The following is a 26,603-nucleotide window of genomic DNA, read 5'->3' as shown; positions in this document are numbered from 1 at the left end:
GGGTGGGAGAAGAAAGAAAAGCAGACAGCAATAATATAATGCAGTAAAAACCACTTGGGTACTTTATTTACATCCTCAGTAAAGTTAGAAAACAAAGCATGGGCCAGTTTATACTTAAGCAACAAGCACGATACAGGTACCTGGCAGGGTCCCAGATGGCCGAGGTCGGTGACTCTCCAGGGGTCTGAGTCAGCACAATGACAGTAGGCACGAGATGATCCGAGAACCCAAAAAGTAAACAGTGATGCAATCTGTTCTTTAGCTACTTTTGGCAAAATGCCACATTCGTAGGGGTTTTATAAGAATATGGCATTGAGGCATTGAGAGCCGGGCGTGGTGGCGCACGCCTTTAATCCCAGCACTTGGGAGGCAGAGGCAGGTGGATCGCTGTGAGTTCGAGGCCAGCATGGTCTACAAAGTGAGTCCAGGATGGCCAAGGCTACACAGAGAAACCCTGTCTTAAAACAAAACAAAACAAAACAAAACAAAATTTTATATATATATATATATATATATATATATATGGCATTGAGGGCAAGGGCGTTTGCCTGGGCCTTCACCAGCCTGTCTGTGTGCCCATCTGCAGGCCTGTGTGCTTGCCTTCGTGCACCTTGGTCCTGGTCTACATGTGTCTTTGCCTTCCTGAGTGCAGCCCGCGTGTCCCAGCATGTGCCTCGGGCCCGTGATGGCCGCTGAAGGATGTCGTGCCTGTCTCCAGCTCCTCACAGCTTCTTCAGCCTGCTGACTCTCAATCCTTCCCTGGCTTTGAAACGTGAACCTCACACGTACCGCGAGGACACATGGAGTTTAAAGGTTAATTAAAGCTACAGGGAGCTATCACCGAGCAGCAGAAAGAGAGCAGATATGGTGGCTTGTTGCCTTTAATTTCCAACACTCAGGCGACAGAGGCAGGTGGGTCTCTGCGAGTTCAAGGACCAGCTTAGCCAGCATCAGCCTTAGCATGCATACGCAGAAGGAACTGGAAGGAGAAGGGGAGGAGTAGAGATGAGAGGGGAGCCGTGAGATGAGGATGAGAGCAAGGGGGAGAGAGAGGGAGGGGGAAGAGAGAGAGAGGAAGGGAGGGAGGGAGGGAGGGAGGGAGGGAGGGAGGGAGGGAGGGGAAAGAGAAACAGGTGCAACGGAAGACAGCTCATGACAACCGAGGGAAGCCAGGACTGAAACAGAACAGTTGAGAATTATAAATAACTGCTGTTACCCTGTTGACACAAACTCCTCCATCTTCCTGTCCTTTAGCTTTATCAAAGCCACAGTCCCTTCAAGACACCCGCCAACCACGCTGGCTTGGAACTGTCCAGACAGAGAAAAGGTTTTTTTTTCCAGCCACTGACAAGGCTGGCGCTGGTTCGGTTCTTGCCTAGATTCCTCTCCAACTGGCAAGAGGGTTCCCAGTGTCACTCTCACTTTTCAGACATTGACTCAAGGCTTATGAATCTTTTTAGAAGGCTATCATTGAATTACAACATTGAGGAAAATGTTAATTTCGCTTAGGGCCAATTCTCCCAGTCCTTCACCCTGTCTGAGATGTGGCCAGTAGTTTCTTTGTCTTGCTCACAGATTCTGCTTCCTGGGGTAGGAGTTCATATGGTTACTAGAAACCCTGGTCTTCAGAGAAATGTGTGATCCTGGTGACCCTTTCTGCACACATCCTTTCCCCTCTGAGGGGAGCACTAGCTACAAGCCCCTCCCCACCTCCCTTCTCCCCAGCTCGGTTCATTCTGTATCTTAGGCCTGTGGGACTCTACACACACACACACACTCTTGAGTGAGTCAGCTTCCCTCTGTTAGAGGCCTTGTGAGAGTAGTTAGGAACGCTAAACAGTAAACACTGCAAAGGGCAGCCTGGAAACCTGCAGAGGGCAGCCTGGAAACCACACTGCAGAGGGCAGCCTGGAAACCACACTGCAGAAGGCAGCCTAGAAACCACCTCTCCTCTCAGGTTCCTTCAGGTTCAGTGAAAGAAAAACCAACCAGGGAGCACAGAAGTCATGAGAACCCTGGCAACCCACAGAGATGTGTCCCCTCACACGCTTACGCCTCAGCCTTGAGGCAAGCCCCCCAAAACCACCTAGGGAAATGACCAGCAAGTTCTCTCCTCCGTTTATATTTGGAAATGCCCATTTCACTTGCAAAACGAGGAGACGAAAATGACATTTTTTATGATGACGATGATGTTATAACAGAAATGTAGGGGTGTGAAATTTATAATGTTATAGACAAATTTAGTATGAAATGCAAATGCCACAGTAAAGCAGGCAGGGAATCTAAGTCTCAGCATGAACTGTGGCAGCTGCTTTGGCTGACTACAGAGCCCAGTGTTAAGGGGGGAGTGGTCAGAGGGTGGTGGTCCCAGGGGCCTGAGGTAATTTGCACCTCATAAATCTTTCTCATGTCCTCGCAGGAGACTTCTCAGTTTTATTATTTACAGTAATGACTTCTCCCTGTATATGTCACTTGGTCCTTAACAGTTGCCACTTGGGATAATACAGACTGCTGCTTATCGTGATTGTGACAGCTTGAAAACACTTGAAGTGGCCATGCCTGGTCCCGTTAGTCCTCAGCTCAAAATCCTTCAAAGAATCCCAGGGCCAGGAGAACAAACTGCTTAGGACACTTGCTTTTCTCATCTCTTTTGTGGTTTCCCACAATTATTGATCGGATATGAGGCCCTGAAGATGTTGGTGGTAAAACAGTAGCAGACCAAGAGACCTCAGGATTCTTGGAGCCTTCATCTTATAGTGGAGACAGAAATTGAGTTAATAGTTTTAATGTGTATGTGTATTTCATTTTCTGAGACAAGGTCTCTCTGTGTAGCCTTGACTGTCCTGGAACCCACTTTGTAGACCAGGCTGGCCTCGAACTCAAGAAATCTGCCTGCCTCTGCCTCCCGAGTGCTGGGATTGAAGGCATGCACCACAACTGCCCAGCCTAATCTTAATATTTTGATAGTGAATTAAGTTGCATTTTTCCTTGGTGTCTCACCATGCTCCCCGCCAGCCATTCCTCCAGAACAGTCCCAGGGAAGGCAGAGGTGAGTAATGTGTTAAAGGACAGATGATGGAAGGGAACCGCTCTCCACACGGAAAGGACTTTTCATTAAAGGCAGAAATATACAGGGCTGGTGAAATGGTTTAGCTGGGGAGTCTTGGTCACACACACACGCAGACCTGAATTCATATCCATAGCACCCACACAGAGCTCCACATCTGTACCCCCACTGATGAGAAGTGGGGGTGCAGACAGGCAGGCTCCTGGAGCCCAGCTGTCAGCCAGCCTAGCAGAACTGGTGAGTTCAGACTTCACTGAGAGACCCTGTCTTGAAAAACAGAGCAGTTGAGGAAGATACCTGATGCGAAACTCTGGCCTAGCTATGCGCGTGCAAATCTCATGGCATTTTCCCAATTGAGAGTGTCTCTGAAATGACTCTAGCTTGTGTCGAGTTGATAATAAACTATCCAGGATGCTTAGCTACATCTTCCTATAAATATTGTCTCTCCAAAAAGCCATGAAAGTCTTTTTGTCTTCTCTCCCATGAGAGCTGCAGCTGCTTTGTTCACGGCAGTGAAGCCAGTTACCAGTGCAGCAAAGGTGACAGATGAGAGGACCAAACAGTTGCTCCCTCTGCTGCTCTTAGCGTGGCTAACAGTCTTGGCAAATGAAGCTTCCCATGCAAGAAATCAGGTATGGGGGAGCAGCAAGTGGATGCATGACCGGAAGCAGCAGCCCTCGCCCCCCCAGCTCAGAACCAGACACTCAGCCCACATCTGACCCCTCCTGGGCTGTGGGGGTGGTGTTCCAGCTCGATGGGCTTTGCTGTAATCCCTCCCCCACTTCTGTGTGCTCAGTACACCCTGGTACTCTGTTAGCACCCGTGGCAGCAGTAATGGCGGCTTGGGTGCTAAGGTGTTCCTGTCTGACTAGTTGTAACTAAGCCCCTAGATTGAACACCTGCCTGCTGCTGGAGTGAGTGATTAATGAGCTTGTCAGGGATCCGGATAAAAACAAGCCTTGCACAGTCATAGCAGACATCGCCCCTCCACCTGCTGGCAATGTCCTGAGGCCAAATAATATTACCTTATCTCGGCAAGATCTGTTCTTTATTCCTCTTTATTATGTTGTGTGTGTGTGTGTGTGTGTGTGTGTGTGTGAGAGAGAGAGAGAGAGAGAGAGAGAGAGAGAGAGAGAGAGAGAGAGAGAGAAACTGATTCTCTCCTTGTACCACACAAGTTCCTATGCACTGAACTATCTCTGTTTCCTCTCTCTCTCTCTCTCTCTCTCTCTCTCCTTCTTTGTGTGTCCGTCCGTCTGTCTGTCTGCCTGCCTGCCTGCCTGCCTGTTTCTAGTATGTCTGTTGTATATATAAGATTTTTCAAGCCAGGTGGTGGTGGCACACGCCTTTAATCTCAGCACTCGGGAGGCAGAAGCAGGTGGATCACTGTGAGTTCGAGGCCAGCCTAACCTACAAAGTGAGTCCAGGATAGCAAAGGCTACACAGAGAAATCCTGTGTCAAAAAAACAAAAAAACAGATTTTTCAATATATGTCATGACTCTTGGATGCTGGTTTTGTCTCTTATTTGTATTTCACCCTGGGTAACATCTATTGAATCGCCTTTAAGCTACTGATTTTTTTTTCTCTCTCTCTCTCTCTACTGTCAAGACTACTGATAAACCTGACAAAGGCCACCTCTTTTAGCATTTTTTTATTTTTGGTTTGCCTGTATGCCTGTCTATGTGAGGGTTGTTGAATCCTCTGGAACTGGAATTATGGACAGTTGTGAGCTGCCGTGTGGGTGCTGGGAATTGAACCCAGGTCCTTTGGAAAAGCAGCCAGTACTCTTAACCACCGAGCCATCTATCCAGCCCATGTTAGCATATTTTCTATTTCCAGAATTTTTATTTTATCCTCTCTGCTGAAATTACCCAATCAGAATGACTACCACATAATAATATTTTGTTGAAAGATGCATAGTGTTCGAACAAATGCCCCTCATAGGCTCATGTATTTGAAGAGTTGGTACCCAACTAATGCCCCTGTGTGTGGGTGGAGATGAACTGTAAACATCATGCTCCTTCAAGGCACACTGATGTCACACACTCATGGAACTCTATTCAAGACTCAAGTTTCCACCCACATGACAGCCTCCTGCATGCTCAGGGTGACGAATATTCACGAGAGGGCTTAGTGGCCATTTCTGTCTATGGCCACCAGTGCCTTATTGCTTAAACGGTTGAGTGTATAGCTTTATCACATCAACTGTAACTATCCCTTCTTGTAGTTTTGATCTCTGGTCACCCTTAATTTGAAACATCGAAGCTCTCCATCTCTAAGCTGTGACCCTGCTGTGCCCCTCTCGAAACTCCTGTGTGTCTCCAGGTCAGGTGTAGAGTGAGCAGAGGTCCCTCCCTCCCAGCCAGCCACTCTTTCTGACAAGGTACCCTGTGTGCCAAAGAACTCGAGATAAGTGACCATACAGCTGTGGAAGAGGAAACTGAACAAAAAGGTTGGTATGGGAGACAAAGGAGGTAAAGGTGGGAGATAGATGGATAATGGTAGACAGATAGATAGATAGATAGATAGATAGATAGATAGATGATTAGATAGATATAGATGATTAGATAAGAGATGATAGATAGATAATAGATAGACAGACAGACAGACAGACAGATAGACAGATAGCACCTATAGACTCAGACTCCATAACCTTTATAGATGACCACACATAGCTACGGAATGAAACGCCCCTGGGACAACCTCTGTGGAACACAGGGCTTTGTGATGCATTCTGGTGCCTCGGTTCTGTCCTCTGTGAGGCAGCCAAAGCAGTGCTCAGTGCCTCGAGCCATTAGGCACTTAGGCCCCTGAATGTCCAATACAGAGGCGACTGGTCTCCTCACGCTAATGAGGTTCAGGCCATGCTGATCTCCGCATGTTCTCTGTGGGACATCAGTTATCCTCTGTGTACCTATAGCTCCATCTTCGTCATTTTCCTAATTGCCTGGCAAATAAGACGCAGTTACCAGGGACTGAGGTTGGAACCTAACAAGAGCTGCTGCCGGGTAGGAAACCACCGCCTATAGTTGAACCACTTTAAGCCTATGAGTAACTTAAATTTTAAGTGCTTCTCCCAGATTGCTCCCAGTTTGTGCCAACGGACTTAGAAAAGAAAGGAAGTGGTTACAAAGGGCCTATAAATAATTCCTTACCAGGCCCTCCCTGCAACGAACTCCAATCCAAATGCCAACAGTCTCCCTGCATGTTTTGAGCTGAGAATCAGAAAATAGAAAAATTCTAGTGCACTGGATCTAAGACCACCTAACTGGGCGGGGCGCGAGGGGCAGGGGCGGGGCGGGGGCTGGGCGGGGCAGGGGCGGGGCGGGGTGGGGCGGGGCGGGAGGCTCCCTACTTGGAGGGCTTTGTGAGCAGAGAGGCCCTCAGGCTGTCGGAAACATCTCTGAGTCCGTTCAGCTTTCCCCCTTGTGCTGTCCTCTCTGCAGAAGTTCTTCTGAGAGTAGAGAGACGAGGGAGGGGCCTGGAGAGCCTTAAGTGAATCCGAAATAAGCAGAGAAGGGAGATGCTCAGGTGGAAAGAAAGGCAGAGTCTGGGCGAGGCCATGTGAAGGAGCGCGTGAAATACAGGAATATTTTTCTTTTTTAAGCGTCACCGAAAAGTCAGGCAAAGGGCTAGAGAAGCAGCGTCAAAAGGTAACGTCCCAGTGTCCCCTGCCCCCCCCAACCCCACCCCCGCCCCGGGACAGCTCCCACTGTCTCCGCCCCTCTCTGAGCCCCGCTGCCAAGATCCTGGTGTTCTAACTACTGAAGCTCCTGGTTTTACACCTTGTGGTTTATGCAGAAGATTATTGTGGGTGGGCGTGGGGGCATGGGAGTGGCCCAAAGTGTTCAACCCAATTTCCTTGACAAGGAACAGGAGAGGAAGTGATGGCGGCCACCGTGCTGCAAGGTTAGCGGTTAACCTTTACTACTTCCTGGCATGGCAAAGCCAGCAGAAGAAAGGGAAGGCGCAGTGGCTGAGTGGTTTGCAGCTTGGCCTGTTCACATCAGGGCACATCTGCAAGGCTGCAGTCCTTGAAGACCCATTCCTATGGCCCTGCCACTTGCAACACATTTAGGCTTTCTCTAGGACTGGCTACACTGAGTAGTGACAGCCATTCCTTGTTCAGCTTTCTGTCCCCATCTCTGGCATGCCCGCCATCGTAGTGCCTTTGTTATAACATGGGCATCACCGTCACAGCTTCACGTACAGGCACTCCAGGCACCGTGCCCTTCACGCCAACTCTTGGCCATTAAGTTACTTGTAGTTAGGTACTTTGTCATAGGAAAGAGAAAAGTCTGATGAAGAACTAGTTTTATGACCCTGTAAAATATAACTTATTCAGCCATCTGCAAAATGCTGGTGATCTTCACATCCTAGTGAAGATCAAATGAACTTAACAGCACATTTTAAATTGCGATGGTATACACAAACACGCCATAGAGCACCAGGTCTAGGGGCTGAGTCCTCTTGCTGAGCTAAGGATTTACTGTTCAGACTCCCCCAAATGTTCCTACGCCACATAACACTGTGTCCTGATTCCTCAGCCAGGAGACTTTGCCAAGAAGAAACCGAGAAGCCATGGGAGCTGCTCTCTGTCATGAAAAGGTGACCTCCTGACCTTTGGGGTCTAAGCTCTGATGACTCTTGGCCTGGTCTGGGCCAGGGGTGAGGAGAGGGGTAACCGATGGAACGGAAACCATGCTGTGGGGGGCAGTTTCGCTGGCTGAGAGGGTTGCCGGGGCAGAGACGGCTCAGACCTCAGCAGGGAAGAGACACCCAATGCCATTCTGTGTGTTAGGGCCTCAGCAGTTCTGCATCTCAGAACGGGCATTGCTGGAGTTGCACCCAGACACCAAGTTGTCAAGAGAGTGGCTTTAGCACAAAGAAGTCGCATGTCATTCCTCCTTCCAGCTGCTCCCTTTCAAGGGCAGAGCCCTGGGACTAACTAGCTGAACTCCGCTGCTGTTACCTCCTGTCTGTGCTCATGGCCTGGGAGCAGGTGCTGGGACACCATCACCCCAACATCTTACCCTCCACTTAGTTTCTAGAGAGCATGAGTGATTCCCAAGGGTTTCTGGGTATAGTGGCAGGGACACCCCACGCTTTGAATGGGTCCCACGAGAACCTCATTCCCCACAGTGTAGGCTCAGAATTTGTGGGACTGGAGGAAAGGACGTAGCAATCCCCAGACACGTTCCTCTGAGGAGGCAGATGTCATCCCGTCACCAATGGCTGCCATTTCTCTCTTCCTAGCCAAAGCTGGCTCCCCAAGGAGGAAGATGTGAGGCAGCTCCTGTGTGTGGATCCTGGCTGCCAAGTCTGTGATGCTGCAACCCTAGAGATCCAGCATTTGCTGGGGAGTGAGAAAAGCCAGCCACCCCCTGTGTTCCTGGGACTGCCACAGGGCTCTTCTTGCACGGAGCTGTTGCCCACATCCACTGTGTCTTCGGAAGAGACTCTGGAGCCTTACACCGGGCGCTCCAGACAGCTTCCACTGCTGCCCAGGACTCCAACACTAATGCGGCTGCCGGGACAGTCAATGCAGCCGGCAGACGCAGGGGGAGTCCAGCAATGCTGGGCTGATCACTTCCAGGCAGTCTCAAAGACTATGGCTTCGTCAAGGCTCGAGGAGCCTGTGGTTTTAATGATTGAGGAAAAAATAATGCAAAGCAAGACAAAGCTTGACCAGGAAAGCCAAGACCACCACCACTTGACGTCCTCTGCCTCTTTACTAGCCCTGAAACCAGAGATTGCTAACTCGACACATATGGACTCGGTGCTGCCTTCCCACCTGCCATTCCTCAGTCCTAAAGTCCATAGGCTTCTTGAACTACATGTTAAAAAATGGATACATTTCCAGAAGTGGGGCCTTCCCAGACGTGTGGAGGAGTCCCTGAGGCAGTTTATGCCAGACCCGACATTATTTTGTCGAACTAGAAAAAATCCACTCTACTCTGTTCTGAGCACTAATTCTAAGGTCACTTTGGACAAAATTGGGGGCGTGTCCCGCCAGACCAATGGTTTATATTTGGCAGGCCAGCCCACCGAGACCTACTGGGTTTCCGAATGGTCTTTTATAAACCTGAGACAAAGAAAGCACTCGCACCAAATCCACGCCTACCTGGCCTCTCATGAACTTGACCACCGAAGCGACTCCTGGCCACGCCCCAAATCACAAGCTAACCACTCAGGGAGCAGTTTTCAGAGTCAATATTACAGCCAGCTGTTCTGCGGCCTTCCATCTCTTCACTGTGAGTCCCTGGATATCAAGGACAAGAGCATATCCAAGCCCTCCACAGATCCTCATCCCTCAAGGGGCCTCTCACTCCCTTCCTTGTCCGAAACGCCACGGAAGTCACCCCCGCCCTCTTCCTCAGCTTCTCCCACTGAGCGCGACGGGGCGCAGATCGCTGCCCCACTTCTGACTCTGGACGAGTGTGAGGCACTGGAATGCCACCTCCTGGAGAAGCAGGCCAAGCTTCATTGGGGCGTGCCAGCCGTCTTCCCGAGAAAGCGGTGCCCTCAGAGCCGCCTGCCGTGCGAACTGTGTGTTAAAACCAAGACTGTGAAAACCTTCTGGCCAAGGAAGGCCTTCTCGCATCCCAGCAGGGAATTCTTCTTCCCTGAGCATGCGCGCAGGCTGCTGGAGTTCCATCTCCAGAAGCAGCTGATTCACCTTCGCTGGGGACTGCCCCAGAAGATCCAGCGCTCCATCCACTTGCTCCTCTCCTCTACAGAGCAGCAGCCCCTGTCCTGCAGCAGCAGGGCGCTGCCCAGTGTGAGCATCCCAGGGGACCCGAAGGCTGATGGGTCTGGTGACACGTTCTCACCCACAGTGGGCAGCAGGTCAATCCTCCCACCGCACTTGTTTGCCCAGGCCAGGGCAGTGCTGAAGCACCACATTGATTCCAAATGTGACCAAATCCTGAAGGGCAAGGTCCCAGCCTGTGTCCAAAGCTCCTGGGAAGGCAAACTTACTGGGAGTTTGCCAGCAATGGCTCCCTCCTCTTGCATTCCACCAGGCCAAAGCCTGAAGTCACAGACAGAAAACACCCCTGACCTACGGCGCAAAGTTGTTTCCTGGAAACCAACGGCCCACATCCAGGAGAAGCGAGCCTTATCGGGCGCCCTCGTTGAACACTGTAAGCGTCCCCAAGCCTTGCCTGAGGAAACCATTAAGAAACTGGAGACAACTCTACGGCATAAGTATCTGGCCTTCCTGTCAGGCCTGCCTGCCCTTTACTGTGTGGCTCTCTCTAGGCCCACGTCCCCAGCAGTCACTACCCAACCTCGAATCTCAGAAATGATGTCCAGGCCTGTCAAACGACCACCAGAGGCTCCGACTCAAACTGCTGCACTTAAAAGCGGGCTTGAGCCCTGCACTCAAGGTGACAGCAAGGCTTCTGCGGAGACTGCTGAAGAGTCGCATCCGCAGTGGGAAGCGCAGGTGGAAGGAGAGTCAGAGAGCCAGCCTCGCCCAGAGAGCCCCAGCTCGCTAAAGGCACAGACCATGGCAAAACTGAATTTCTACCTGAAAAAAAAGATCCTAGCAATGCAATTTGGAGTTTCTGGAAAGGAAACGGAGTACAAAGAGCTAAACGTAGAGGAGAGTGAATCCACACAGGAATTTCTCGGGAGTCTAAGCATCTCAGAAAGCCCGGTGCTGCAACAACAGCCCATCGCGTGTGACTCTCCTCCAGCCCCACAGGCAAACAGTGTCCACCTTAAAAGACAGCAGGCTGCTGCAGCGCAGGCTGCATACAAGGAGCCAAAACAACCCAGTCCCCAAGCCGCGCCCCATGGTTCTGCCCAGGGTGCCTCCAAGGCCTCACAATTCAGCAGGAATATGATCAAAGCCCAAGTGCCCAATGTTCAGATGGGGACCACTGGGGAAAAGCCCAGCCCAAAGGACCCCTTTAGCACTGAGCTCCAAAGCCCTGGCAAGAGCCTGTACTCAGCCCTTGTGCCCACACGGACAGAAAAGAGGGAAGAGCCAAGGAAACCCAAGGCAGTGGGAAACCTTGGAGAAGGGGTCGCAGGTCTTGGGCTTTTCCCAGGCAGTGAGAAAACACACCAGGATGGAGATCGGAAAAAGCACAGGATGACCCAAGCCTCTGCACAACACGGCCACAGCTCTCATCTGATGGACACCTACCGTCCCAGCCCCCGGGGCTCCCCTGAGCTTGGGTTCCCAGATCCACCTCCAGAAGTTCTGATGGAGGCCAAATCTAAGCACGGCGGCATGCAAGTCGGTCAAAGTAAGGCGAGTGTCACCCAGGAACCTGCCAGGATGGTGCTCAGGCTCTCCCAGGCCTCCCACGACCTTCCTTTGCCTCGCCCACCAGTTCAGGGAAAGCCTTTTCTGGGCCAGACTTGGCAAGGTCACAGCTCACCAGGGCAGGTGATGCCAGTGTCTCCTCACACTAGGCCCAGCCTTCTTCCAGAGGCTGGCTTGAAAAACAAGGTGAAATCTTTTCTCCAGTCTATCAACCCCACGATAAAAGGCAAACCACACACACAGTCACCCACAGCCTGCATACCCGGGAAAGTGGCCAAACCCAGTAAAGGAAATGCTGAAAAGGGTCTGCCTCAGGCCAAAAGCCCTGCCAGGAAAACTAAGACAGAGAACTCCAGAGGGCCCAAGGCCCAGCCTGCATCCTCAGAGAAGTCGCCAATCACACCCTTAACTGCTTCCCATAATCCAGACAGTAAGCTCCCACCGCCGCGTGCCCGACAGCTTGGCTCTGCCTCAGTACCAGGCCAGCCCCGCCATTGCCCTCGGCACTGTCCTAAATTGTCTGGTAACACCCAACACAGAAACCCACGGTAGGGGCCAGGGTTCACCTCAGAAAGGTGGTTCTGCTAACGGAGAACGCCCAATGTGATGACAGTTTCTAGACTCCCCAACTTCTATAACCCTTTAAGAGCACTATTGTCATTTTCTTTAGTGAACAAGAGGGGGGGTGCACTACCCAAAATGTAGTCTATATCTCTAAATGAGTTGTCTGTCTTCTTTGTCTCTGTGTGCATTTTTGTTTTGTTTTGTTTTTGTTTTTTTGTTTTTTGCTTTTCGAGACAGGGTTTCTCTGTGTAGCCTTGGCTGTCCTGGACTAACTTTGTAGACCAGGCTGGCCTCAAACTCACAGACCTCCGCCTGCCTCTGCCTCCCGAGTGCTGGGATTAAAGGTGTGCGCCACCACGCCCAGCTTTTGTGTGCATTATTAAGGGAAGATATGAAGAAGGACACTTGTCTGCCCTCATCTTGGGAAGGAGATTGAAACTCACATTTTGGACAAGTCAGCCTAGAACAGGAATTAAAAGACTCGGCAAGAAAGGAAATCTCTTGTGTAATACACATTAAAGATGCAGGGCAGGCTTGAGAGCAGGGGACTGACTCTGGCATGGATTCTGGTGCCCGGGATTTGATCACTGCCCCTTGGCAGAGAGGCCCTGTGGGAACACAGAGGAAGGGGAAGCAGGCTACCAAGATGAGACCTGATAAACTGTGGTCAGATGGCAGGGGAGGTGAATCCGCCTGCTCAGAGATTGGGGGGTGGGGGAGTAGGGCAGAAGAGGGAGGGAGGGTGGGAACAGGGAGATAAGAGTGAGGGGATTATAATCCAGATGTAATGTAAGTTTAAAAAACTGTACTCGGAGGTAGAGGGTGAGAATAGAAAAGTGAGCTAAGCATTAGCAGGCACACAAGCATTTTCTAGCCTGTTTCTGGTTATGGATGTGACATGCCCAGCTCCCCAATTCTGTCTCATGAGCCCTGGTGCATGAACATTCAAAATGGTTAGCTCCAACCAATCCGGGAGAAACTAGGTAGAAGCCCAGAAGAATGGCATATGTCTTTAGTTCCAGCACTTGGTAGGCAATCACAGGTTGATCTCAGTAGAGTTCCAGGCCCACCTGGCCTACCTAGTGAGTCCGAGACCAGCCAGGGCTACACAGTGGGACCCTGTCTCAGGCATGAGAAAATTCACAGAATTTTCCTCCTCCTCCCTCTTCCTTTCCCAAAACATCACCTTTGCCCATGACCCTGCCCCTCTCAACCACAGCCATCATGGGACACAACTCTTTCCCACAAAGTTTATAAAAATGTACTTAGTTCTGATGATGACTATTCCCCAACTGTCACCTGCCCCAGCTTCTGCTGGGGGCTATGAACCCCTGTCCTGAGAACCCTGTCCTCCTGGCTAGTATCTAACAGCGCTGTGGATTTTTTTTTTTTCAGAGATGCCTTCATTTGTAGCTCGGGATGGCAGCTGCTACTGCTTCCGCTGCTAGAATGAGAATTGTAGCCATAGTCTGGATCCAGTGCCACATTAGTGTCATGGATACCATAGAGTATGGAGTCCTGACGCAGGAGGAAGTTCTCAGATGATGAAGAGGTCTCCAGACGTGTGACTTTGAGAAAGACCTTGTGCTCAACAAGTGTGTCAACCATGGGCCAGGTGCTTGACTTTGTGTCAGCGATAGACTAAACACAAGGCCCAGGCTTTGTCACACAGTTTCTGGATTCTTGCAGGAGTCATCCTGACATACCCAAATTGCCCATTCAACATATCCACTTTGAATCTCATTATTCTGCAGAAATGAACACATGCACACACACACACAAACACTGTTGCTCACCTGTATCAACCACTCCAGTCAGGTTTTCTTGAAGTCTGATGACAGCCTCATTTTCCCAGTTGTTTGGCCATAAGCAGTGGTGCCAATGCTTTTTTTTTTTTTTTTTTTTTTTTTTTTTTTTTTAATCTAAGTTCAAATCCAACTATCTCTACCACCAAAACAGCACGCAGACTCTGCCTCTTGTTGTGCCCTCTGTGCACAGTCCATATCTTCTCAGGAGAGTACCAGACACAGCAGCAAAAACAAAAACAAACAAAAAACCCACGCCCTGCCCCCGCCCACCCCAAACACGCCCCGCCCACCCCAGAATGTTCTTTCACTGGTTGGTAGCTTCATATTCAGGAGAAGTCACCCTCCAACGGGGAACGCAGTTATGTCCTACCTTGTTCCTCAAAGACAAGACTGGGTAAGGCAGAAACTCAGCTAGGCCATCTAGGCAGGTGTGCTGCAATCTCAGTAATGAAATGAGGTAAAGGCCTTCCAGAGAGGGAGTGAAAATGGAGACTGGGCCTCGGGGTGCTTTTACTTTAAAAAAACTGAAGGACTTGAAAGAGGAAGGGAAGAACAGGAAGATACAAGTGAGGGGATAATAATCGGGATATAGTCTGAACAAAATATTTTTAAAATTAAATAAATTTTTTAATTAAATTAATTTTTTTATTAGAGGATTGGGGGTACAGGCAGCAGTAGAGCGCTTGCTTAAGCTCAGGCCTTGTGTATGGTCCCTAGAAGTGGTGTAGAGGTATAAATCTGAAAATGGAGGAGAGTCTAATAAACACGATATTAAAACGAGGTAGCCCCTCAGGTAGCAAAACCAACAGAGGACTGGGGCACACTGGAAGTGAAAAGGGCCAGATTTCCAAGAACAAAGTGATAAATCGCATGGGACATGCCAATCTGCCACGTGAGACACAGAGCATCCAATTTAGCTACCAAAGGATTATTTAAGACCTTGAGAAGAACAGCTTTGCATGAGTGAAACACGCAGACCTGACTGAACGGTTTGGAGGGGAGGTTAGTGGAAGTCACATGGAGTTTTATGCCTATTAGGGGCCTGAGAAAGGAAGATGGTGGGTTCAAGGACCAGCTGGCGTAATAGCAGGAGCTTTTCTGAAAAAAAAAAAAAAGAGAGAGAGGGCAAAGAGAGGAGAGAAGGGGAGAGAGAGAGAAAAGACTTTACCTCCACAAATAGAACATAGAATTAGTGAGAGTCCTTCCTGGACCAAAAGAAGCAAGTTTCTCCATCAATCAATTAGTGTGTGGACGAGGACTCTGCAGCTGATGGAGAATCTAGGGAGGGATCATGGCTTCTCAGGAGAGACAAGACAAGAAAAAGACAAAGGAAGAAAGGCACTCTTTAATTTACCATGGAAGTGTCTATTGCACAAGTGGCAGCATGAGAGCCCAGATGCCCATGAAGAATTAGTTGATGTTGAAGAGCTCATGCATCTGTGGCAGGTGCCAGTGGAGCATCAGCGCTGCAAGGGAGTCCAGGGAAAGTACCGCGTGCTTAGAACCTAAGAGGAGCCCCTGGATGCTCAGCAGAGGACCAGGGAGGGGTGCTCTCAGGAGAAACCCAGGAAGTAAAGACCCCTCAAGGTCATCAACTGTACTCAAATTAGTTAAGGGACAAACCTTCTGTCTTTGGGCCCACAAAGTATTCTCATTAATGCTTAATGGCCACCAAAGAGCCCTCAGAATGTGCCGCTTTCTCCCAACATGACACAGAGAGGCCAAGAACTATGCTGGGCTCAGTTACAATGCGATATTAGGGGTAAGGGGATGCCTTTGGTCTTTAGAAAACCTAGCATTAGTAACCAACTTATCAAACCAGTAAAAAGCAGAGGCAAGGCTTACTTAATCCTGCACAACACGATTGTTTGGTATAAAGTGTCCACAGCAGAAAGACCAGATGGCATAGACATGGCTCTGTTTCTACTTTGAATGACGGACGATCCTGCACACAAAGGAAGCAAGCCCAGACCCCAGTTGATCCAGAGGGCAAAGAAACACAAGACCAGGCCTGCTGAGCCGACATTCCCCCAGGTGCTTTCCTGGAGCACCCCAAAGATGAAAAGGAGGTCTTGTGACAGGCACATCCTCTGCCTGGTGGGAGCCGGGCAGAGAGCCACAGAGCTAGGAGTCTGGGGGCAAGGGGTAATGAAGGGAACTGACTCAGAGATGTCATGGTGGCCTAAGGTAGGAAGGCAGGTTACTGTGCACACATCCTGGCTCAGGGTGGAGCACCCCACAGGCCCCTGCCTGTCATAACCCACCCTGGGCTCATGCTACCGACCAACCCCCCCCCCAAACTCACACACAGCAAAGGGCTGGAGAGATGAACCGAAACAGACTTTGGGGATCCTGAGTTCCTAGCAAAGACTCTGCAGGACGCTGATGGAGGATGAAGCCTTCCCATCTCTTCCCACAATCCTAGCGCAGTCCCGCCCGTCCCTTCTCCTCGGACTTCAGTGAGGGAAGACCGGAAAAAGCAAAAGCCTCGTGAAGGCACAGATTCAAGAATCTACAGTGATAGGTGCTAAGGATGTGCCAGTGCTTGAGTAGGAAGGTGAGATCACCCAGGCACTTCCTGTCATGATGTGGGTCTGGGACAGACCCCACAAGAAGAACATGAACAACCCGGAAGTCCTGAAGCCCCACTCCAAGGTGAACAGTGATTGATAGTTGTTGGCTTCTGGGAAGGGGAAAGTCTGGTTTATTTAAGGGTGTGGCCCTTGGTAAGCCAACTAAATTCCAGGGGGTGACTCTATGGTCAACTGGACTCAGTGGGCTACAAAAAATAATTTTAAAAGAGGACATAAAGCTGCCGGGCGTGGTGGCGCACGCCTTTAATCCTAGCACTCGGGAGGCAGAGGCAGGCGGGTCTCTGTGAGTTCGAGGCCAGCCTGGTCTACAGAGAGAGAGAGAGAGAGAGAGAGAGAGAGAGAGTTCCAGGACAGCCCGGCCTACGCAGAGAAATCCTGTTTTGAAAAAAATAAAAAAACCCAACGAAATAGAAAAGAAAAAACAAAACAAAACAAAAAGTGGGGGAAAAAAAAGACATGAAGTTGGTAAGGGGTGGGGATGAGTATAGATCTTGGGTGGGTCTTGAAGGAGTTAGGTGGAGTAGTGAGGGCTGACTAAAAGTAAAATGCACTGTGTATATGAAATTCTCCAAAACTTAAAGGGTATTTTTGTTTGTTTGTTTGTTTGTTTGTTTGTTTGAGACAGGATTTCTCTGTGTAGCCTTGGCTGTCCTGAAACTTACTCTGTAGACCAGGCTGGCCTAGAACTCACAGAGATCTGCCTGCCCCCGTCTCCCAAGTGCTGGTATTAGAGGTGTGTGTCACCACCACCTGGTTAAAAAAAAGAAAAGATACCAGGTGTGCTGGCTAGTTTTGTTGACTTGACACAAACTGAAATCATCTGAGAGAGGAAAACTCAGTTGAGAAAATGCCTCCCTACGATCTGACTGTAGACAAACCTCTAGGGCATTTTCTTAACTAGTGACTGATGGGGGAGGGCCCAGACTACTGTGGGTGGTGCCATCTCTGGGCTGGTGGTCCTTTGTTCCATACCAAAGCAGCCTGAAGCCACCTTGAGGAGCCAGCCAGTCAGCCGCACCCCTCCGTGGCCTCTGCATTAGCTCCTGCCTCCAGGTTCCTGTCCTGACTTCCCTCAGTGACTGGCTATGATGTAGATAAGTTAAATAAACCCTTTCCTCCACAACTTGCTTCTGGTTCTAATCACAACAATAGTAACCCTAACCAATACACAAGGCCTCACTGTGCAGCCCTGGCTGTCCTGGAACTCACTATGTAGGCTAGGCTGGCCTCCAACTCACAGAGGTCTGACTGTTTCTGTCTCCTGAGTGCTGGAACTAAGGGCATGTGCCACCATATTTTGCAAAAATATATTTTTTAAAAAATGTATCTTGAGGGCTGGAGAGATGACTCAGAGGTTAAGAGCATTGTCTGCTTTTCCAGAGGTCCTGAGTTCAATTCCCAGCAACCACATGGTGCCTCACAAACATCTATAATGAGATCTAATGCCCTCTTCTGGCCTGCAGGCCTACATGCAGACAGAGCACTGTATATGTACTAAAGAAATCTTTTTTTAAAATGTATCTTGAAAGATCTATATCTTATTGGGAGAGAATGCCTTTTAATGGTTACCTGCCTCTCATATGGAAGGCCCTGGTTTCAGTTCCCAATATGGTTTTGAACACAAAGAAATTTTAAAAAATAAAGCGGAATTTCCTGAAGAAAAAAATTTGAGCAACTGAAAATAAGTAGACATGAGATGACCCTCTCTACTGCACCAGCTTTGTTAAGCAGTGGGTCACAGTGTGTGTGTCTGTGTGTGACTGAGTGTGTGAGAGACTCTGTGTGTGTGTGTGATGATTGTGTGTGGGTGGGTACATGTGTGAGTGTGTGTGAGTGTGTGTATGTGGGTGCATGTATGAGTGTGTACATGTCTGTGGGTATTGTGTATGCATGTATGGTGTGTTTGTGACTGTGTGTGAGTGTTTGTTTGTGACTGTGTGTGTGTGTGTCTATGCCTGTGTGTGAGTGTATATGTGTGTGTGTGTGTGTGTATATGTGATGATTGTGTGGGTGTGGGTGCATGTGTGAGTGTGTGCATGTGTGTATATGTGTGTGTGATTGTGAGGGTGGGTGCATGTGTGAATGTGAGCATGCGTGTGGGTATTGTGTGTGTGAGTGTGTGTCTATGCCTGTGTGTGAGTGTATATGTGTGTGTGCATGTGTGTACGTGTGTGCATATGTGTTGTACATGTGACCGTATGTGTGTGACACAGTATGTATGTTTGTGTGTGCCTGTCAGTCTGTCTGCTTCATTTCTGTGCCTCTTCACTGCAGCCGACACAGGGATGACAAAAAGCGCGGGTTGTGGGTGCCGGGACACAGAGCAGAGCTGCACCTAACAGGACGGGGCTCGGGTCGGGCTGTCTGTTCTCACACCCAGAGACTCGGCACATGGCTAGGAAGAGTGCACAGGGAGAGGCAGCAGCCCGGGAAAGAGTCAGGAAAAGACGCTGTTTCCAGGGGGGTGGGTGCTGCCAGCTGCTGCCTGTCTTGCCTTCTCCCTCTCCACATTTCTTCTCTCAGCCCCTACCCAGGCAAGAAGAACTGGGGATTTCCAGAGGGTAGCATTCCCAAGGTCAGGCTGCTTCAGAGGCCACAGGGCCAGCGACCTGGGCAGGCAGCCGTACCCACGGGAATCCAGACAGTGGGAAGGGAAGCCATTATTTGCGGTAAATAGCACAGGCAGCTGGGATGTGTCAGGGGAAAAAGGGGGGGGGGTGTTGTCAAAAGGAGAGGCTGAAGCCAACTCACATGAAGATAGAGAGCCAGTCACACAGGTTCATGTGACAGAGTCAATTACACCACTCAAAGACTGAATCAGACCGTGAAAAATCTTGTCTAGAAAATTTACCTACATAGACTCATAAACACTCCAAGTCAGATCCGCTGGAGCAGACATAGACAAGTCATGTAGAAACAAAGACGGGCTTACACACATAACTAGGTAGCCCGTCACACAGATCCACAGACACAAAAGCCCCTCTCCCCAAGGAAGCCTCCAGATCTCTTCTGACCCCTCCCTCTTTTCTCCTGAGACCAGGTCTCACCATGCAGCCCCTGGCTCTCCTTGAACTCACTTTGTTGACCAAGTTAACCTTGAACTCACAGAGATCTACCTGCCGCTACCTCAGAGTGCTGGGATTAAAGGCGTACCACCAAGATGGCCATTCTCCTTCCTTTAAAACTGGGTTGGAATTTCTATCCTATTGCCTGTCCTTAACGGGATAGCTTTGCATTCACATATATGCAACTTGACTGTTAGGTTTTAAATGACCACCAAAGGGGGAGGGGGGGGGCTAGCCCAGTGACAGAGCACTTGCCTTACATATGCAAGGCCCTCAGTTCAACACCAAGTATGGGGGTGGCGGGGATTCAGAACAACAATGTCCCCCAACACTTGAGAGTGGTAAACTGCTGGTGATGACAAAGAGAGGTAAACACTAGAAACCATCAAAAGACCCTAAGACTTACTAAAGTCAGCCAGGCGTGGTGGCCCACGCTTTTAATCCCAGTGCTCAGGGAGGCAGAGGCAGGCGGATTGATGTGAGTCCGAGGCCAGCCAGGTCCACAAAATGAGTCACAGAGAAAGAAGCCCTGTCTCAGAAAAAGACTTTACCAAAGCCAGGTGCTGTATCAGTTCCACCACCCACTTTAGAAGTCCACATACGGCTCACCTGTGTATCACTGTGAAAAGCTTCAGTTTACTCAGGGCACCATGCCTGCGGACTACTGACCTCACCCCACCCCCAAACTCTGACACAGCAAGCACACGGGAATAACAAACCAGACAGACATGTCAAATCCAGGCTACCCTTAGGGAACCACCGAAGTCCCACGTGCCCAGGAAGGAGGCTCCCAGACACAAAGCACAATCCCTTTTATATATCTATGTCAACCCTTAATGTTAGCTACAATCCCAGCCTTACCGCCCCACCCCTAACCCAAACCCCAGCCTCATTCCCAGAGAGAGACCGGTGTTCCAGAGACAGGTGGGGCAGTAAATGTTGACAAGACGTTGGAATGGCCAAATGAGCCAGTCATAGAAGGCTGTGGTCTTCTTTCTCACTTGGGACCTGGATGGCCACCTGCCTGAGTGGGATGGCTCTAGAGAGACTCAGAACTTCATACACAGAGAGACCAAAAAAGCAGCCAACCAGCTTCCACATGGCGGACAACTGTGTGTCTCTCCCTAGAATGTCTTAGAAGTTGAGAACCAACCTCCAGCACACAAGGTAACTCCTTGGCCAGTCTTAACCTCAAACCTCAGTTCAATGAACAAACCACTCCCTCTTTAAAAGACCAATCGAAGATATGCCAGCTTCTATCAGCAACAATCACAACCCAATTCCAAACCCCAGTTTGACGTCACTGGGCTGGTCATTACACTATGCTGATCTGTACCCGCAGTGTCAACGCTATTTATTCTAGGCATCCACCTAATCCCAACCCCACCCCTGAACAGTTGCACACTGGGTAACATACACCTTTATGCTGGGCACACAACTTTCACACCTTCAGGGACTCAACCACTCCTACTGGCACAGCCACCATCTTTTTTGTCCACAAGGCACCTTCATCCTGGATGCCTCAGTGTTCTCCCGGAAACCCAGGAGCATCAAGTTGCCCAGGACTTTTGACTCTGGTTCAATATGCAGGCCCAAGAGTCCTGGACCACACCAAAGCCTCTTCCAGGATTAGCCCAACTCTTGAGCTGAAATTCCCGCCATGCCCTCCCCTTGGCTCTTGTCTGCCAAGCTGGGGCGGGGGGGAGCAGCTGCTGCCCTGGAGCCCCCAAATAGACAGCAGCAGGCAGGCCCAGAGTCGAAAGGAATGTAGCTGTTCCAATACGGGGATTTCCAGACTCCTGCAACACTTAAGACATCTATCCCAGAACAGCCCCCAGGTACCTGTCCCAGAGAGGCTGTGAGCCAGCTGAAACTGAGGCCGAGGGAGGCAGCAACACCCCCAGTTCTTCTCCAACTTTCCAGAGGCTCAGCCTGGTAAGCCAGAGTGTTAGTTCTGCCCTCATCACTAGTGTGGACATCAGCCACGGTACCTGCCCCATCCTTCACACCCAGGTACCAATGTAGGAATCCTCTGGTCCTGGTCCCCCACGGGCTGTCAAACGGTAACCAGGTTTCTAGGGAGTCAAAACCTTCACAGTAAGGACTGGAACACTTGAGTGGACTCTCAGATTGACTGGCAACCATTGGTCTTCATGTCCTTACCACCCCCCAGCCCACCCCCGGTTTACATGCAGTCTGCCTCAAGGACCCAAAGAGGTTCTAGGATGTAAGCTGTGGAACGTGAGGAGGACAGGCCAGCAGCTAAGGGCAGAGGACTGTGCATGGGTCCCTAGAGTCGTGGGGAACGGTGACTCTACCTCCTTATGTAACCTCTTCGCTGTCCTTACTTCCTCCCAGGCCACCACAGTGTCCCTCTCTCGGCCCCCAGGTCCAGTCATAGACCAGGCAGGATAGGAACCTGTCATTGTCTTTGTCTTGAAGGCGGAAGTTTCTTCCCCTCTACCCCTGGCTTTTCCCCCATCATCTTCACTTGTCCCCAGGCCCTTCCTTCCCTTAGACTAAGCCCAGGCACAAGCAGGAAGCCCCCCTCCCTGTGCGACACCAGGACGGAACATCTCCTTCAGGCCATTCTACCCATGCCAGCTCAACGGGGATAGGCTCCTGGCCTGTGCTAGCTAGGAAGAGCTTTCAGGGTCCAGGAACGTAGGGGACGGGACCTGCGCGGGAACCATGCGCCACAAGCAAAGACAGGGGCACGGCAGGATCTCGGATGAGAGAGACGCATCTAGAGAGTTTAGGAGTGGAAGCAACACAGTGATCTTTTTACTCTTCTCACACACACACACACACACACACACACACACACACACACACACACACACACACACACACGCTTCTATTTTTCTGTGCTAGGCTGGAAAGTAACCTCCCGTGGGAGACGGGGGATGGGGAGCGTCGTTTTTAGTTTTTCAGACCACCTTTGTTCCCGCCCCCAAGCTCTTTGCCCATCTGGAGTGTGGGACGGGAGCAGAGCTGGCTCAGGTGGCGCTCCTTTAGCCTCACCCATCAAATGCTCGGAATTACCCGGACAACCTGGGTTTAAAAAAAAAAAAGCTGATTACTTGGCAGTGTTCTGAGATTCTACTTAAGCTGACCTAGGGTAATGGCTGATGCTTCTTCATTTTTAACAAGCTCTCCAGGTGATTCTGAGGCGCAGCCAGTTTGGAAAAGAGTCCACCACAAGACGACTGTCGTCTACAAGCCTTCTTGCTCCAGGCCCATGCTCTTCCTGTTTAGAAACCTCAGAGACGGGTTACGGTAGTAGGGTTCTCTGGAGGAGCCAAACACACAGAATGAGCACACATTAAAAAGGATATTTATTGGTCTGGCTTACGCGGTACCGTCTGGTGCTTCACACACTGGCCGCTTCACACCGGACAGGGTGACATCCAGGCAGCTGCCGTCCATAGGGCTGACTACCTCAGCATCCCAGGCTGGCACTGACGGCCTAGAGGCGTCCATGAGAGCCACCGGGCTTTAGGCCGGAAGCTCTGGGTTCTGATAGCAGCAGCAGCAGAGAAGATGAACTCCCAAACAGGCTAGGTGAGCTCACCAGCAAGACTCGAGGCAAGCAGGCAAAAGGCAAAACATTTTGTCGCTCTGACCTTCTGATAGCTGGACTCTAAGAGAGCAGGGGGCACCCATGCGGAGCTCTCGAATGGTTAATCTTAGTTGTCAACCCACCGGGATCTGGAATTAAGAAATAAGCCTCCAGGTCACACCTGTGAGGGGATATCTAGATTAAGATCAGCCTCTAAGGGTACCTGTGAAGGCTTTTTGGGGGGGTTTGTTTTTGTTTTGGTGTTTTTGTGTTTTGGGTTTTTTTTGTTTGGTTGGTTGGTTGGTTTGGTTTGGTTTGATTTGATTTGGTTTTGGTTTTGGTTTTGGTTTTGGTTTTTTGAGACAGGGTTTTTCTGTGTAGCCTGGGCTGTGTTGGACTCTCTTTGTAGACCAGGCTGGCCTCAAACTCACAGTAATCTTCCTGCCTCTGCCTCCCAAGTGCTGGAATTAAAGGTGTGAGCCATCATGGCCAGCCTTTTTTTCTTTTTTAATTAATTGTGTATGTGTTTGTGCGTGCGCACGAGCGCGAAGGTCAAAGGACAGCTCTTGGGTGACAGTTTTTGCCTTCCCCCTTGTTGGGACAGTTCCCTGTGTCTGCCTCCCATCTTACTCCATGGGTTCTGGGACTGAACTCAGGCCACCGGGCACTCAGGACAAATGTTTTTACTCACCGAGCCATTTCTCCAGCCCCAGGATTCTCCTGAGCGTGTTAACTAACTGGGCAGATACACCATAAGTGTAGGTAACCCCTTCAAGTAACTGCCTTCCAATCTGAAGATCAGTGGCTCTCATGGAACCCTCTAGGCTGCCAGTGCCAGCCTGGGATGCTGAGGCAAGCAGCCTGTGGGATCTGCGTCCCCTCTTCCCTCAAAGGAACACTCAAATAGTACCCTGTACGGCAAAGATGGCACACTTAAGAAAACTGCTTTGGAAAAGTCACAAGTGGAAGGCACAGTCCTCAACTAGGGCCATCAGGGCGTGGTGGCACACTCAGCACTCAGGAGACAGAGGCAGGTGGATATCTAAGTTGGAAGCTAGCCATGTCACCCACCTCTGAGAAACATAAGAATTAGTGTCCAAAGATCCAGCGCTATAGTGGTCTGAGTCTCCAGTAGTCATAAAAAAAAAAAAAAAAAAAAAAAAAAAAAAAAGCTACAAATATTCAAAGAAACAGGAAAGTATAGCACACTCACAGGAAATTAAAAAAAAAAAAAAAACTGCTGAGAAAAAAAAAAAAATCACTGGGCAAACCCAGACCACAGGCACACTAAGTGAGAAGTTTACACTGTTGTTACTTAACTACCATCAGATGGCTGAAGGGAACCCTGGGTAAAGAAGTAAAGGAAATACGGAAAACCATCCAACCTTTGGAATAGGAAGTTTAGGAAGCAGTGCATGAAAACGCAGAGGACAGGCAGAAATTGTGCTTCACAGCCTTAACCTAGCATTTAGGAGGCGGCAGCAGGATGAGGAGTTCTTCAAAGGCAGCCTGGACGCCAGCCAGGACGAGGCCAAGGTTGACTTGAGCCCTGCAGGGAGACACCGGCTCAAGGACAGCCACCGGACAGCCACCGGATGAGTCCCCGTGCACAGTGAGGGAAGACTTGAGGTGGTCTGTGTGTTTCCCAGGCGTGAGGAAAGCAGGAGGTGTGTGTGAACAGATCCGATGCCAAAGACCTCTCATCCTCCTGCAATTTTGATTATTTGGAGTTGTGTGTCATCTTTATTTTCCTAGTAATAAAATTGCTCTTTACCATTAAAAAAAAAAAAAAAAAGACAACCACCAATGTGTAAAGATGTGTCTTAGCTGTCAGCGCAGACTGTAAGGTCCTTAACAGGACAAAAGACGAGGAACAAACTAAATCCAAATATGTAAAAAGAAGGAAATGATACAGATTAAAGCGGAGATAAATGAAATGAAGAATAGAAAAACAGATGGGCACGATGGCGCACACCTTTAATCCCAGCACTCAGAAGGCAGAAGCAGGCAGATCGCTGTGAGTTTGAGGCCAGCCTAGTCTACAAAGAGAGTCTAGCACAGCCAAAGCTACAAGAGAAACCCTGTCTTGAAAAACAAACAAACAAAACAAAACAAAAACAAGGAAGAAGGAGGAGGAGGAGGAGAAGAATAGAAAGACAATAAAGAAAAAAAAATCAGTGCCTTTAATAGTAGCACTTAGGAGGAGAGATCTCTGAATCCAAAGCCAGCCTGATCTACATATTTGTTCCAGGACAGCCAGGGTTATATCAAGTGACCTGTCTCAAAGAAATTAATTTAGAAAATTTCAAGAGCTGGAGAGAAAACTCAGTGGTTAAGAGCACTGGCTGCTCTTCCACAGGACTCAGGCTCAGTTATCAAAGCCTACTCGGTGGCTCCCAACCACCTATAACAGATCCAGTTCCAGGGGATCTGACATCTGCTTCTGACCTCCAGGAGCGCTGCATACACATGTGCACAGACACGGATAGGCAAAAACACCCATCACATGAAATAAAATAAAAAATGTTTTTAAAAATCAAGTCATTAAAGTCAGAAATCAAAGTAGGGATGGGACATCACTATAATTTGACATAAATAAAAAGAGTTGTAAGAAGGTCCAATAAACCAGACGTGGTGGTGCATACCTTTAATCCCAGCACTCAGTAGGCAGAGGCAGGAGGATCTCTTTGAGTTTGGTCTACAAAGTGAGTTCCAGGACAAGCTAGGAAACCCTGCCTCAAAACAAAAACAAAAAAAGAGGGTGCTATGTACAACCCTGTTGCAACAAGTTAGACAACCTAGGTGAGATGGACAAATTCAGAGCTCACAAAAACGACCAAAACCAGCTAAAGAAGAAACATACAAACTGAATGGGTCGGCATCAAGTAAGGAGACTGAAAAAGGAATAACATTTTAAAAATACCAAACTGAGAAAATACCAGGTCTAAAGGCACACGTGTGACTTCTGTCGGGCATTTAGAACAGTTTGCTCATCGATTGTGCCCAACATTGTCAAGATCTGAAGAGCTGGCATCTTCTCCAGCACATTCTCCGAGGTCAGCATCACTTGACACCAAGGCTGGATAAAGATGCTGCTAGAAAGCCAGGTGCGGTGGTCACACCTGTGTCCCGCCCGCCCCCCCAGAGGCAAGCTGATCTCTGTGAGTTCGAGGCCAGCCTGGTACTACAAAGTAAGTCCAGGACAGCCAAGGTTGCACAGAGAAACTCTGTCTTGAAAACAAAATACAAAAATAAAACAAAACAACAGCAAAGCCACCCAAAGGCAAAATAAATAAATAAATAAACTGTAAACTGACCTACATCCCTTATAAGTGAAAATACAAAGACAGAAGTCCTCCACAAAATATTTTTTGAAAAACAAACTCAGCAGCATAGTAAAGTATTATATACAATGACCAAATGGAATTTTCTCTCAGGGTACAACAGTTCAAAATAAAAAGTCATATTAACATGAAAGAGAAACTTCTATGATCTCACCACATGACTAAAAAGGTAGATCCAGTGCCCTTTCATGATAAGAAAGTAACACTCGGTCCCTGAAGAGGGAAAGAAACTTCTCCCAACACAGCAATGGATACACGAGAAACCCACAGTGAGCATCACTGGCAACGAGCGAAGATGTTAACTCTCTTCAGATCAG

At 49.4% G+C, this 26,603-nt stretch overlaps 1 protein-coding gene across 1 annotated transcript in view; it reads left to right on the top strand.

The window, feature by feature from the left end:
* The window catches only part of LOC127205940 (uncharacterized), a 47,228-nt gene extending 22,687 nt beyond the window's left edge, over positions 1–24,541 (top strand). Inside the window, 2 exon segments of the mRNA XM_051165278.1 lie at positions 9,449–11,329; positions 24,408–24,541. Of these exon segments, the coding sequence (XP_051021235.1) occupies positions 9,449–11,329; positions 24,408–24,541 (2,015 nt within the window).
* The last annotated feature ends 2,062 nt before the right edge of the window (positions 24,542–26,603 follow it).

Source organism: Acomys russatus, chromosome 2 (genome assembly GCF_903995435.1).
Source record: "Acomys russatus chromosome 2, mAcoRus1.1, whole genome shotgun sequence".
Classification (NCBI taxonomy): domain Eukaryota; kingdom Metazoa; phylum Chordata; class Mammalia; order Rodentia; family Muridae; genus Acomys; species Acomys russatus.
Note: the sequence above shows the minus strand (reverse complement) of the source record. Positions and strands in the feature narration are given on the sequence as shown.